The sequence below is a fragment of the Ornithodoros turicata genome, chromosome 8, assembly GCF_037126465.1.
Source record: "Ornithodoros turicata isolate Travis chromosome 8, ASM3712646v1, whole genome shotgun sequence".
Taxonomy (NCBI): domain Eukaryota; kingdom Metazoa; phylum Arthropoda; class Arachnida; order Ixodida; family Argasidae; genus Ornithodoros; species Ornithodoros turicata.
In genome coordinates this window covers 29,703,567-29,716,602 of record NC_088208.1, presented here as the reverse complement: position 1 = coordinate 29,716,602, position 13,036 = coordinate 29,703,567, and the positions used below count along the sequence as shown (strand labels likewise).

At 45.0% G+C, this 13,036-nt stretch overlaps 2 protein-coding genes across 2 annotated transcripts; one reads left to right on the top strand and one right to left on the bottom strand.

Annotated features, from left to right (window-relative positions):
• Positions 1-2,082: 2,082 nt before the first annotated feature.
• LOC135366902 (26S proteasome regulatory subunit 8) lies at positions 2,083-7,216 on the bottom strand. The gene is made up of 11 exons (XM_064599891.1): positions 7,112-7,216; positions 6,664-6,735; positions 6,501-6,570; positions 6,316-6,413; positions 6,099-6,224; positions 5,769-5,930; positions 4,586-4,749; positions 4,342-4,495; positions 3,740-3,838; positions 2,905-3,102; positions 2,083-2,248 (listed from the first exon to the last, which is right to left on the bottom strand). The coding sequence occupies exons 1-11, from the start codon at positions 7,151-7,153 to the stop codon at positions 2,195-2,197; spliced, it is 1,239 nt and encodes a 412-aa protein (XP_064455961.1). The 5' UTR covers positions 7,154-7,216; the 3' UTR covers positions 2,083-2,194.
• Positions 7,217-7,465: 249 nt separating this feature from the next.
• On the top strand, positions 7,466-11,664 carry LOC135366899 (chondroitin sulfate synthase 2-like). The gene is made up of 2 exons (XM_064599880.1): positions 7,466-8,404; positions 8,498-11,664. The coding sequence occupies exons 1-2, from the start codon at positions 7,604-7,606 to the stop codon at positions 9,983-9,985; spliced, it is 2,289 nt and encodes a 762-aa protein (XP_064455950.1). The 5' UTR covers positions 7,466-7,603; the 3' UTR covers positions 9,986-11,664.
• Positions 11,665-13,036: the final 1,372 nt, after the last annotated feature.

Genomic DNA, 13,036 nt, shown 5'->3' with positions numbered 1-13,036 from the left:
TCCCACATAGGCTTTGATAATGTGGACACCCTAACGTGTGTTTAATTTTGCTTGCATAATCCTTTCTCAGCACACTGTCCAAGTCAAGCCATTGGTTGCTTACATACTGATGCTGAAGGAAAAGTATGGAAAGGGGAAACTGCCTCTTTCGAGGGCTACCTCGGCAGCTTTGTACTCATAGTGGCTGGTGTACATGGTGGACACTTTTTCACCCGCTACCAATGCTGGTGATGTGACAACAAATAAAAAGGTCTTAGTGTAGTTATGCTACCCCTACCCAATAGACAGAACATCCCAGAAACACACAAGACAGAACTTCAGAAAATCCCAGAGTGGTTAGTGCCGCCGTGAACTGTTGTAACTTGTGTTACAGAAGAAAGGAAAAGGTGTTTAGATTTACTTATCATACTGTTTTATGCTTTATAGCACGTACTTCATGTTTGCCATGTGTGCAAGGAACTCCACTCTAAACTACAATGCTGTTATCTCTCTCGAAGATTATTTCAATGTGTACATGTAATCACGTGTACATATGGTCCACGCATTAAAGGGGCGCTAAACAGGAAAACATGCACTATTTTTTTCCTTTTTTGTTTCCTACAGTGAATGTCTTCGAAAAAGGATTGGCGCTAAAAAGTAGGGAATGCCTCAGAACCGACAAGATACTCACTGCACTGTTTCGTACTCATACTCTACCCCAATGGCCCACACCAGGGGTTCCCAAAACTGAATTCTGCAGCCAGTCGCCTATCGTTACAGAATGCGCATAATGCTAACCACACCATGGTTGCACTGAGGAAGCCCCACAAGGTTTTTAATGCTTGCACTGCAAAGAATACATTTTGTATGAATTTATGCTTCATGATATGGAACCACAATGTGTTGTTCACAGTGGGCCTTTTCTGAATAGTTGTACAAGAAAGTACGTTGCAAGTTAGGGAGGAGGGGCACTATGGCACCACTATGCCAACAAATGTACAGGGGCTTCTTGAGGTCACAAAGTTTGAGAGCCTCTGGCCTACACATCATTTTGATGTTGCACCCCAATCAACCAGTCTCAATATGCGATGCCGGTGCATTAAATCATCACAGTATCGAGAAGTGAGGTAAATCAGAAACATCCTTCCACTCGGAACCCATAAGTAAGCAAATTCAAACTGTACCAAACGTCTGCAACGTTTCGTTTCAGTCAGACACTACATTTTCAGTGCTATGTTGCTCCGAGAGCAGGGATGAAACCAGTCAGTTTGTAGGGTGCCTGAATAGTAGCTCCCTCTGTCTACAGTGGAGTAACCCTTTGCAGAAGCGAACACCACAAAGCCGCCATTTTGAAGCCCACCCTCACCATGTATGAACGCTGTGTTCCGATTTTACCCTCTTTTTCAAACCTCCTCTGCGATGTATTTACTCAGCTCCAAAATGTGGTGTGTAGTTAAGCTTATGTGTAAGCTAGTGCGTAGCTACACTTTCGCGAGCACATCGTGAGCTCTACGCTGGCATCAAGATGGCGGAAATTTGTAGCAGACGACACAGTTGTCTTCACCCTACACAGAGGGAGCTGGTATCCAGGCACCCTACCAGTTTGTCTTCCACCATACCACGCGTGTTCTGGAGAAGTCACCGCAGTGTTCCCACCATTTTGTCACAGTGGAACCAGGTCATTTGCTGGGAGTCAGAAACGTCACTAAATTTCGGTGCTGCTAGGCATCGGGATGAGCTGGAATCTTGTGATGTCACCAAGTAACTCAGGTAAGGTAGGTGACGGTTACACGGCTTATGCTTCTTCAAAAAGCACTGTCTCTCGGAAAACACGCTTGCCAAAGTGGCAGAAACTGCATATTTCGACAGTGCGAGCCGTACCTTCACAACGACCGATAATTGGAAAAGGTGACAAGCTGTGTAGTGCCCCTTCAACGACAACTGAACAACAGTTAAGTCCGTGAATAGGGTAATACCACAATTTTCCTAATTATAGTTATGCAAACTGCTACGTATATTGAATGTTACGTGTGCGGTGGAGTTTGTATTTCATGTTCATGTGCTTGATATGATGCCCGCGAGCTTGGCAGCGACAGGCCTTGATGAAAATGTGGAATTGAAAGTATTTTATTACAGAACACTCGGAGCTTAACTTAAACAGCATGTTAACATCCCTAGGGCCCAACGCCATACCTGGAAGTATGTTAACGGCCATTCATTTCCAGAGCTTCTTGATGGACATATTCTTCTCGGCATCCTTCTGCATCACCTACGAGGCAAAAGATGGAAGAGTTGAACATGAAGATCTCATTAAGTCAATTAATAGATAGACCCTGATGTTTTAGGGTTAAACCCGATTTCTACCTGCAAAACTGCACCTAGGCTAGGCACCTCAAGACATCGACATACTAGTTTCTCACAAAATATGCGACAGCCCCTTACTTCTGGCACTCTGGATAAATGGTACAGTGAACGTTTATTCTACAATAATGCCCAATTTCTCCCCGAACTTAGTCTGATGGTACTTTTTCTGCCCGAATTTGCATGAATTTTCGACATCAATTTTTTTACCAGATTTCTACCCCCCGAATTTGGAAAAATATAAAACCCGAAAACTTCAGCGTCTATTAATAGACACCGTCAACTGCTCAATGGCTTCTATGAGGTTGAGTACAACTGGATCTCTACTGCATTATGCAAGACCATGCTTCACGACAATTTCTTGTCAGGCTTTGCTACACAAACAAGGATACTACAAGCTGTTCACGGGTACAAAATTTCATAAATACTCATTGGTGCATTCGTGCAGGCATGCACAAGCTTATTGTCTGACAATGTTATACGTCAGCTGTGGCATGACATATCCCCAGAAGCTTACGACGACATTACTGCTATAACTGTCAAGATGCAGGGGCCTTGACTAACCTTTGCAACGGCCATTTCAAAGTCTTCTTGGGTAACGTGCACGCGCCGCTCGCGCAGGGCGTACATGCCGGCTTCAGTGCACACGCCCTTTACTTCGGCTCCGGATGCTCCAGGCATCATCTCGGCAATTTTCCGCAAGTTGATGCCGCGAGTGAGGTTCATCTTGCGGGAGTGAATTCGCAGGATGTCCAGACGTGCCTGAAAGCCAGTAAAAGAACCTCAGCGCAAAGAACTGTGAACGTACAGTAATGTCACATGCGGAGGGAGGGATTTGGTAGAGATGCCACAAATGCGTAAATGATTTGCTTCCATAGGTGCATCTAAAAGTAATGTACCATAGAGAAGGAAGCTGACTGGCCCATTCTACAATATGCTGGCAACATGGAGAATGACAAACTGCATGACATTACCCGGAGTCATGAAAAGCTAGGGGATTTAGATGCACGCTTGTGTGGCGGAAGATGATGAATTTATCAATTGTGGCCCTGGCAATGCTTGTGCCTAATTCAAATTCTTTGAACTGACCAATAACTGCACGATTGTGCACATGCTTTTATGCTTGCAAACCTACATTCTTTGTCAAAAGCATAACGACAGCACGCGGACCTTATTTGTTTTGCATGTTTGTTTGGAAATTTGTGAAGATGTATATCAGACAACTATATGATGTTGCTGTGAACAAAAAAAACTTCGGCATTCACTTTTACGGCGCAAAGTTCAATGCCGAAAGAATCAAAATTCCCCAGGAATTCTAGATGCCAGTGATCATTCCTCCAGGGTTTCACGAAAAGACAGCTGCACATAATGAACCATAGTCATGTGGCATGAAAAGTACCTCCTCATTCGGAGGTGGGAACTCAATCTTCCTGTCGATTCTGCCAGGCCTTAGGAGGGCTGGATCCAGGATGTCAATGCGATTTGTTGCCATGATGACCTGTGAAGGAATAACAAACAAAATTCAAAAAACAAAGATGGGCCACGTAAGTTCCTGTACGTCTGGAGCGTGAACAAAAAGCCAGCAAATTTCTGGAGAAATGGTTTTTGATGCTCTTGAGCTTGCGTATCACGTTACGCCCTGTTGTGGATCTCGTCCACCGGCTTGCCTGCGTGTTTTTCTTGTGTTTGTTTGTTTGCTCTACCACACCACGGAGTGGAACGATGGCAAATAGGTGTTTCGGGTTCCTTTAGCTATAAAAGCTCTGTCATGAGCAAGTTCCCTTCATGCAGAGAAAGATTTCATACTCCAGGAAACATTTCAGGTTTCATGCAATGTCCAGCCCGAAGCTACTGCCAGTAGCTGCATCCTGTGTTCTAATTACTAGGTGAAATGCTGCTGTGCTTGAACAGCAAAGTGTGAAAATCACCACTGATACACACAGGTAGTGCAGGTGCTTAAAAGGCCAGCAGAGGAGCACGTGCTCAGTCAATTTGCCTTACCTTAATGTTCTTGGTTGCCTCAAAACCATCCAGTTGGTTAAGAAGCTCCAACATTGTACGCTGTACCTCGCTGTCCCCTCCAGATCCTGCGTCAATTCGTGAGGACCCAATGGAATCAATTTCGTCCATGAAAATAATTGACGGAGCGTGTTCCCTGGACCACAGAAAAATGTCAATGTAAACGCAACTCACTTGACGTTAGAGATGGTACAGAGATAATACCTAGAGCATACAGAGTGCATACCTAGCCATTACGAACAGCTCCCTAACCATGCGAGATCCCTCACCAATGAACTTTTGTACCAGCTCAGAACCAGAAACACGAATGAAAGTGCAGTCGGTGTGGTGAGCAACGGCACGTGCTAGTAGAGTCTTTCCTGTACCCGGAGGACCGTAGAGGAGCACACCCTGAAATGGCAATGAGGCAAAGAATTAACAAGTGTTTGTTCACTGTTGGTACAGTCAAATTCCTTTTATAGCGAACGCCTTTTTAACGAAAATACCACTATAGCAAATTTTTTTGCGGTCCCGCTGGAGCCCTATAGGTCCAATAATGGACATCCTTTTTAACGAAAATACCTTTACTGCAAATTTTTTTTTGCTGTCGCCGAGTTTCGTTGTAAAGGAGTTTGACTGTACTCGAACTGAACAAAGACGTGACTAGTACGCATGTAAAGGAAGACATCAGCCTGTGCCGAACATCAAAAACGGCAATATAAAAATATTATGTATTCCCATCAAAATGGAATGCACATTATATAACATTCACTGTTGACGCTACACTGGATAAGGTCTCTGGATCAGTTTTCTCTTCAAAATTACTGCACACATTATATTTAGAGCCTGAAGTTTTAGGGTTTTACCCGATTCTTCCCCGAATTGAAGGTTGCCTCTTTAGGGTGAAACCCGATTTTTACCCGGCAAATTGCCCTCACTGGGATGTCTGTAGGAATGCACGAACTTACTTGTTTGGCAGAAAAATGCGGTTACATCACCGTTTGTACCAAACCGCCACAATTAGTTTGAATAACTGAGCCCGATTTCTCCCCAAATTTAGCGTACTGGAAGTTTTTTCACCCGAATTTGCATGAATTCAGTGCACATGTTTATTTACCCGATTTTTACCTCCCGAATGTAGGAAAAAATATTTCCCGAAAACTTCAGGCTCTAATTATATTTGATACGGCAACAGAACCTGACAGAAAAATGGCCAGTTCATTCGGTGAATACCGTCGTCTCCTTGTTTCCTCTATCCGTAAACAGTTACAGAAGTATTTCAGGTAGAGAGAAGGGTATGATTTTAAAGAGTGGAAATTAAATTAACGTATGCATGTCCCAATATATTCCTAACTGCTTCCATCCTTCTAAGAGCCAGGGCCTGTGAAGTGTTGTCCAAGTAGCTGCATCTCTTACAATGCTGCACTAACCTTGGGCTGTGCAATACCTAGAGCTTCAAAGAGTTCTGGATGTTTGACAGGTAGCTCAATCACTTCTTTGATTTCTTTGATTTGCTTGTCCAGTCCGCCTACCATCTCGTACGTCGAGTCTGGCACTTTTTCCACCATCATCAAGCTCACCAGAGGGTCCACCTGCATACAGATGTGCAGAACGGTACAGTACATAAGCCTGGTGTCTAGAACCACCAGCAGAAAGACATTTTGTTCGAGAGATGCCTAACGTGCGTAACAAATGGTCTCCTCCACTCTGAATAGAGCTGTTGGAAAGTTATGAGAGCAAATAATTATCAGCATATAAACCTTGTTTGGAAGTATCTTATGCAGAGTGTAGCTGTCATTTCGAAGGGCCACCCTGCTGTTTGGAGTAACATTTGCAATGTCAATGTTCTTGTCAATGTCCACAACAAATTTCCCTTCAGGATGCACCTACATCGACAAAAAAAAAAAGCGATGTTGTGAAGATGTACAGTGGTCAGCCATTTTGATCCAAATTTCAAGACAAGGAGTCCATACTCGCCTTAACCAAGACTTTCTTCTTGTCCATGGGTTTTACTACTTCACCTACATAAGAGCCTTGTTCCTGCAGAAGTTGCAGTTCTTCTCGTAGCATACGAACTGGGAAAAAAAAAGCAATCATGTTTCATGAATATCATGACTGATATAGCTGGTAGATTCAAAATGTCAGAAATTTATGTATATCACCTTTGGCATTTAGCTCGTTCCTCTGGGCTTGCAGACGTCGTAGATTCTGTGTCTTTTCTGTCACGACTAACTGCATTCAACAAAAGTACGTGATGAAGAACATGAACAACACAGTTCAGAGACATGCATGGTAGCAAAGCACATCACTCGAACGAGACCTTACCTGTAACTCCTCAATTTTTGTGATGTAATATTGTTTGAGGCCATCTCCTTTGAGTCCTTCGTCAACTTCCATCTGCATTTGAGGTTAATAACAGTGGGTCAGCCAAACCAGAACTTCCTCAAACTAGCTAAGCATTTGGCTCTCCATGTTTAGATCGACGAAGTTTTAGGACATGAAACATTTTGTGCTTCCATGCAGTATCTGTATATAACCAACTAGGATACTGTGCTTCGCTTTCGTTATCAAATAATTCCAATTTCTTATTGGAATGCTCCTGACTGCACACTTCACCAGCAGTGACTGGCAAAACCGATCGCTGCGGACGCCGACACACATGCTATGCGTTTAGTGAAACTTGTGTCATGAACACGAACTGCTCGTCTGTACACTTCCTCCATCACTATAAGCGGAAATAGCTTCACACACTGTTTAAAACACGCTAACTTACTTTAGTTGGCGCTTGCTCTTTCACAACGCAAACAGCCGCCATGCTGAAAAAGCTAAAACCGCCGGACCAGCCGGACTTTCTGACACTTTCTGCTTTCGAATGAGTCTGCGGTGGCGCTAGCTACCAATGCATTTAGCAGATGAAAAAAAAAAGAAAAAAAAATGTTGTAAGAACTGAGATCAACATAAACTCATATTGTATCATTTAATACAGTCTGAAAAGTTTCAAATTTACGTATCTGCTATCTTTTAAGTGTCCTTGTAGCAAAGAAGTGTTGTGTGAGCAACGACTATGAGTGCCGCTGAGGGCGCCACTAGATTTCTTTCTTTATCTTGACTTTTGTTCTTGCGCGAAACGTGGACGGGGATCAAGAGAAAGCGGGCAACGGAGGTGGTTTTTGCTGTCGCTGCTACTCGTGTGGCACGCTTGAAGTTTAGTCGTGAGCAAACCCATTGAGTGCTTCGATGTGTTTCCTGGATCGGATACTCACAGATGCTACATTGCGTGAGATTACCACGGAAAGTGCTGAACCAGAAACTCGTACCTCTCGGAATATGTGTTGGTGTGATCATTTCTCTCGTGATCGTCCCGTTCATAGGCTGCCAGAACCGCAGGTTGCCCGAACGTCAGCTTCGTCGACGATTCGCGGCTTCTCCAGCCGAAGGAGACTTCGAACCCGTGCTCAATCTGCAAGGAAAGCCCAAAACTTCTTCGGGAAGCAGTCCCGAAAAACTGATCTTGGTGCGGCCGCGATTCTACACCACAGAGCTCGAGATCAGGGAGAAGCTCTTGGTCGCAGTGTTCACGACCCCAGAAACGATCAGCACGTTTGGTGTCGCTCTAAACCGCACTCTGTCCAAGTACCCCAGCAAAGTAGTATACTTCAGCTGCACGTCCCGCGGCGGCAAAGGAGTTCGCACGCCGTCCGTCATTCTCTTGACGGAGACAAACTGCGATGGCATTGCATTCCAGGCGATCAAGCATATGTTTGTCAAGAACATGGTTAAGGATTACGACTTCGTGTTCCTTGTGCGAGACAGCACATACGTGAACGGAGAAAAGTTGTTTAGTTTGTCGAGTCATCTGAGCGTCAGTAGTGATGCGTTTGTGGGGAGAGTAGTTTATGGTGCGGACCACTGTGACCTGGACGCTGGAATTCTTCTAAGCAACGGTGTGTTCCATCAGATGGCAGCAAAGATGGACAATCTTTGTGAAACGTCTGACACGAAAGACGAAAGCTTCGGAACCTGCATAGTCAAAGCGACTGGTCTACGGTGTACTAGTTCCATGCAGGTACGTTTCTACCAATTGTGCAACTTTCTGAACTTTTTTGAACGCATTGTATAAAAATTTGTGTTTGGTTGTTGAGACTTCACTTTATTCCAGGGCCAAACCTACCATGCCCTCAATTTGGAGAAGGACCTGGGTTACGCACCAGACCCCTCGGCGCTTGCCACTAGAAAAGACTTCAGCAAAACAATCACAGTGTTTCCAGTACTTTCGGCCAAGTACCACTACAGACTCCACCACTATTTTGGTTACTACAATCTGAACAAAGCGTATCAACATGTTGAACGGACAGAGTCCTCCATAACAGGGCTCTCCTCTTACGTTGGAGGCAACAATGGCCGCCTGAATTGGCCAGTAGGAGTCGATTCTCCGGTCAAGCCCTCGGGTCGATTCGATGTGCTCCGGTGCATCAACTTCAACAGCACTCACATGTTTTGGTGGAACGACCACACTGCCATCGTGCCAATTAGCGGAGCCGAGAAGCTGAGCCTCAACGACATCACGCGCTCCGCCGAAGATTACCTCAGGCGTAGCTCGCCAGGTAGAAACACGAGCATCGCTCGCGTTGAAGATGGATACCGGACGTTCGACCCGATGCGCGGCCTGAGCTACGTCATCGACGTCGTCACGAGGGACCGAGACGCGGAAGCGTTGAGACGGTTACAGTTCCTACGCCCGCTGAGCAAGTCCGAAATTCTGCAGATGCCGTACGTCACCGAACATACCCGCGTGGTAATGGTACTATTCGTGAAGCAGAACGAGCTCGACCACGTCACCCTCTTTATAGAGGAATACGCCAAGACTTGTTTGGAAAAAAATGACAACACCATGCTGCTGCTTGCTTTTCTGCAGACCGCCGGGTCGGACGAGTCGTTTGATAACGTGCGGAATTTTGCGCTGGGCTACGCGGACCGGTTTCAGAGGAGCAACGCCAAGCTCGCGACGCTCGTCATCCGGATACCCAATCCCGGTAGGATGCCTTCGGACTTTGCACTGGTGGACTTGGTTGCCAGGAAGCTTCCAGCGGAATCGCTGGTTCTCCTGTGCCAAACGGGCATGGAAATACGCACAGACTACCTGAACCGTGTTCGCATGAACACGATAGCCGGCATTCAAGTGTTCCTGCCGATTCCGTTCACCCAGTTTCATCCGGTCATATCGGAGCAGAGTCAGCCCACCCGAGAGACTGTCGAGCTGAGAAAGGAAAACGGTTTCTTTGACAGCAACGGCTACAGCCACATGAGCTTTTACGTGTCCGACTATTGGCGCCTCAGGGTGCTCATTTCCAAAGAAGTGCCGATAGCCCACGCCAGCACAGACCTGAGCGCGAGTCACTACCACCGTCTGCCTTTCGGCATTGTGGAACTGTTCCTAGTCTCCAGGCAGGTGCACTTGCTGCGTGCCACGGAGCCAAGTTTAAGGGTCCATTATGTGTGGAGGGAGTGCGAGAGTGAGCCCAACCTGAGGGCCATTGAAAACTGCAAACTGTCTTCCCTCAGTGCAGTTGGGAGCAAAGCGCAGCAGGCAAAGTATTTGCTTGCTGGTACTGAACTACCAAAGACCACCTCACCGGCAGCGTCCTGACAGGTTTGCTGTGGTAACGACATCCCTCTGAGTCTTTTGTGCACTCGTGGGCAGTATTTCGTGCGTGGCTGTTACAAGATACAGTACGACATTTGACACTGCATTTTTTTTTTAAGTTTTACGAGTTTTTTAAAGTTTGCTTCTGAATTTTTAAGTTCTTCTATTTTTTTTTAAGATTTAGATGAAGACAATATTTTTTGTTTTATTTATTTTTTACTTTAAGAATGCTTTTTTAGGTTTTAAGCAAAGTCGGTGTTGCTACGTTTTTGTTTTCTTGAGTTTTAGCAAAGAAATCTGAAGCCTCATAAATTTTGTTGAGATTCTTGAGCACACCATTTATTAATCCACAGAAGTTTCAATGTCTGCCATACTAGTTGTATATTTTAGTGTGCAGAAAAAATGTAGTACATTATCTTGGGAAGACTTTGTATGTTGTTACTCAATGATGTACACGTAGCTTGCTGATCGCCATCCTAGAAGTACTCGCACAATAGTTTACGTTTTGAATTCGTACCTTTTGTTTTATCTGTCTCTCGTGCAAGGTGCTATGTACTATGCAACCACTTCAGAGGGACACATGGCATGAACATCTTACCCAGGATGAGATTCGGGTGCTCAAAATACTACAAACCTTTTTCTCTTTGGAAACTTGAAAAAAAATATTTTTTTTATAACATTACATTTCACCAGGAGAGTGTAAACCATGACTTGCAATGTTCTAACAGTGCTTGTTAGATTCATCTTGTAGTTGTATCACACAAAATATCGTATTTTACAGATACCTTTTTGTATTTTACACTTTTATGTGCTCATCACTGTATCGTCTACATCACATTTAGCTTTGTACCACCCTTCACAGGCGGGTGGTGCTCATCGCAGCAGTCATTTACATCATGCATCTCTCGTGCGTGAACATTGCTGTAAAAGGTTGCTCCCCCCCCCACCTGCTGCTCCCTGTCCTTGAGCTTCACTAGTTGACAGGGTAATGAGTGCCTTTAGGTGCGGTCGTTCGGCAGATTGCCTGCGGATGGCCTCTACGCTCAGCTTGATAATTTTCACAGTTGGAGAATGTTATTTTGTACTGACAGATACTTTTGTTTGCTGCTGTTTACGGCAGAAGCCCTCGCAATTCTGAGAACGCACCTCTCATCATGCCAACCTATTGCTCATGCACTGTTTTTACTGCACTTTATAGCATAGAAGGAATGCAGGCTTGTCTGGCAGTGCAGACAACCGCAGCACATGCCAAATTTTGAAAGTGGTTTTCATGCGTTTATTTTCATAAAAATGTTGAATGAATTGTATAGTGCTGACATTCTATTGTTGCGTTTATATGTGTGTGTGGGCATTGCGTTGTAGAACTGTACGGACATGTGGGACGATTTTAAGCAAGCTGCCTTATTCTAGAGTGCTTTAAGTATTTTGGGAGCATAAGAACAAATCTACCAGTTGTATTATTTCCTAAACATCTCTACTCCTGGCTTTTATACTTCTTTGTAGTACTAGTGCAACCACAGACTGTGTAGCAATAATAAGGTCCACATTTTACAAATAATGTTGTTGTTGAAAGCTTTTGCAGATTCATTGCTGGGGCATTTTGAAGAAGTTTGTTGCTTGGGTCTGCATCTGTGATACGAGGCCCAGATGTTGTCAGATATTAAACTATGTGTTCTTGGTTACCATGTATTTGTTGCATTTGGGCAGAATGTGAAGGCCGGAGTGGATTGTATTTGCATGGCCGATATACACGTGAGCCAGTGGCGTAGCCAGAAAAGTATTGCGTGAGGGGTTCTATGTGGACTTTATGTGGGAGAGGAGGATTCGCCCTGTTACCCTCTCCCAAATGCGCTACCAAAGGTACCATTTTGGGGGAGGGGATGAACACTTGCCCCCTCCCCTCCCCTACACCACTAATGTGAGCAGTGCCTATATGTATTTCAAATCAGACACGATTGTGTGCCTAGAGCAGGTGTTATAACCCGAACAGGATTATCTCTGTCTAGATGTGTCACCCAAGCTAGGATGTTTTGTCAGTGTGACTGGAACTGAACTGGTAAACATTAGGAATCCCTTGCTTGTATGATTAGCCCTTCAGCAATTCGGCCTCCCACGTTTTGGGATGAACGGACGACCGGACTTCCAAGATAGAGTGCAGGCAGCAGGGGCGTAAAAATACGGCTGCGACTGTGGGCGTTGTGCCAAATGCGTTTACTGCCATCGTAGGCCGCAAATTTTTGGCGAAACCCTTTTTTGAGCTTTTTGAAAGGCAATTAGATTCATATTGAAAGCCTTTTTCTGCTTTGTGAAATAGTTTCGGTTTTCTTTTTTTCAGGCAATCACGTGGTGTCACGTGGTCCTACCAACGTCACCTAGGTACTGAAGGCCTGCTTATTGCCTCCTCACCTGCCTTTGCTATGTCGACATATAAAATCAGAATTCGTCTGCTACCGCGGTTCGCCGTTATGCGAAACTCGCAAATGATTACAGCTAACTTCGCAGATTTAAACCTGTTGACTAAAAGTGCAACACGCTTTACTCAGTCTTGAGAAAAATATGGGGCCACGTTGCGCTTTATTTGGTTTTCCCATTTAGTACGGGGACGTTCACTCGCAGACGACAGTTGCGGCTCATGAAGCCGACGGTGGCTCGTCTTCATGGTCACGAGCGCTGAAAGCAAGTTCGTGATTGGCTACGGTCGTTGAAAACACGATCCTAATTGGCTGACTCTTAGCTGTTTCCTCACGTCGACGAGTAAGCAGGCTTTCTGTGTCTAGGGTGGTGTTGGCCCTACACGGTTATTGGCCCTATAAAGCTATCGCTTAAAAGAACAAAAAGAAGCTGGATCGAAAACCGACGACGGAAACTGATGCCGTTCGCATACTTTCACTATCACCGTTGTGTATTTTTTCTTTCTTTTTTCCCCCTTTATTTTTCTTTTTACGGAAGCGTCAAAGGGCCGCTTCGTCAAAGGCACTCTTGATAGCGGCACCATTCTTCTCGAGCTGCTTTTGGGGATCGTCAGCTGACGCTTGAACCGAATCGGCCACATGT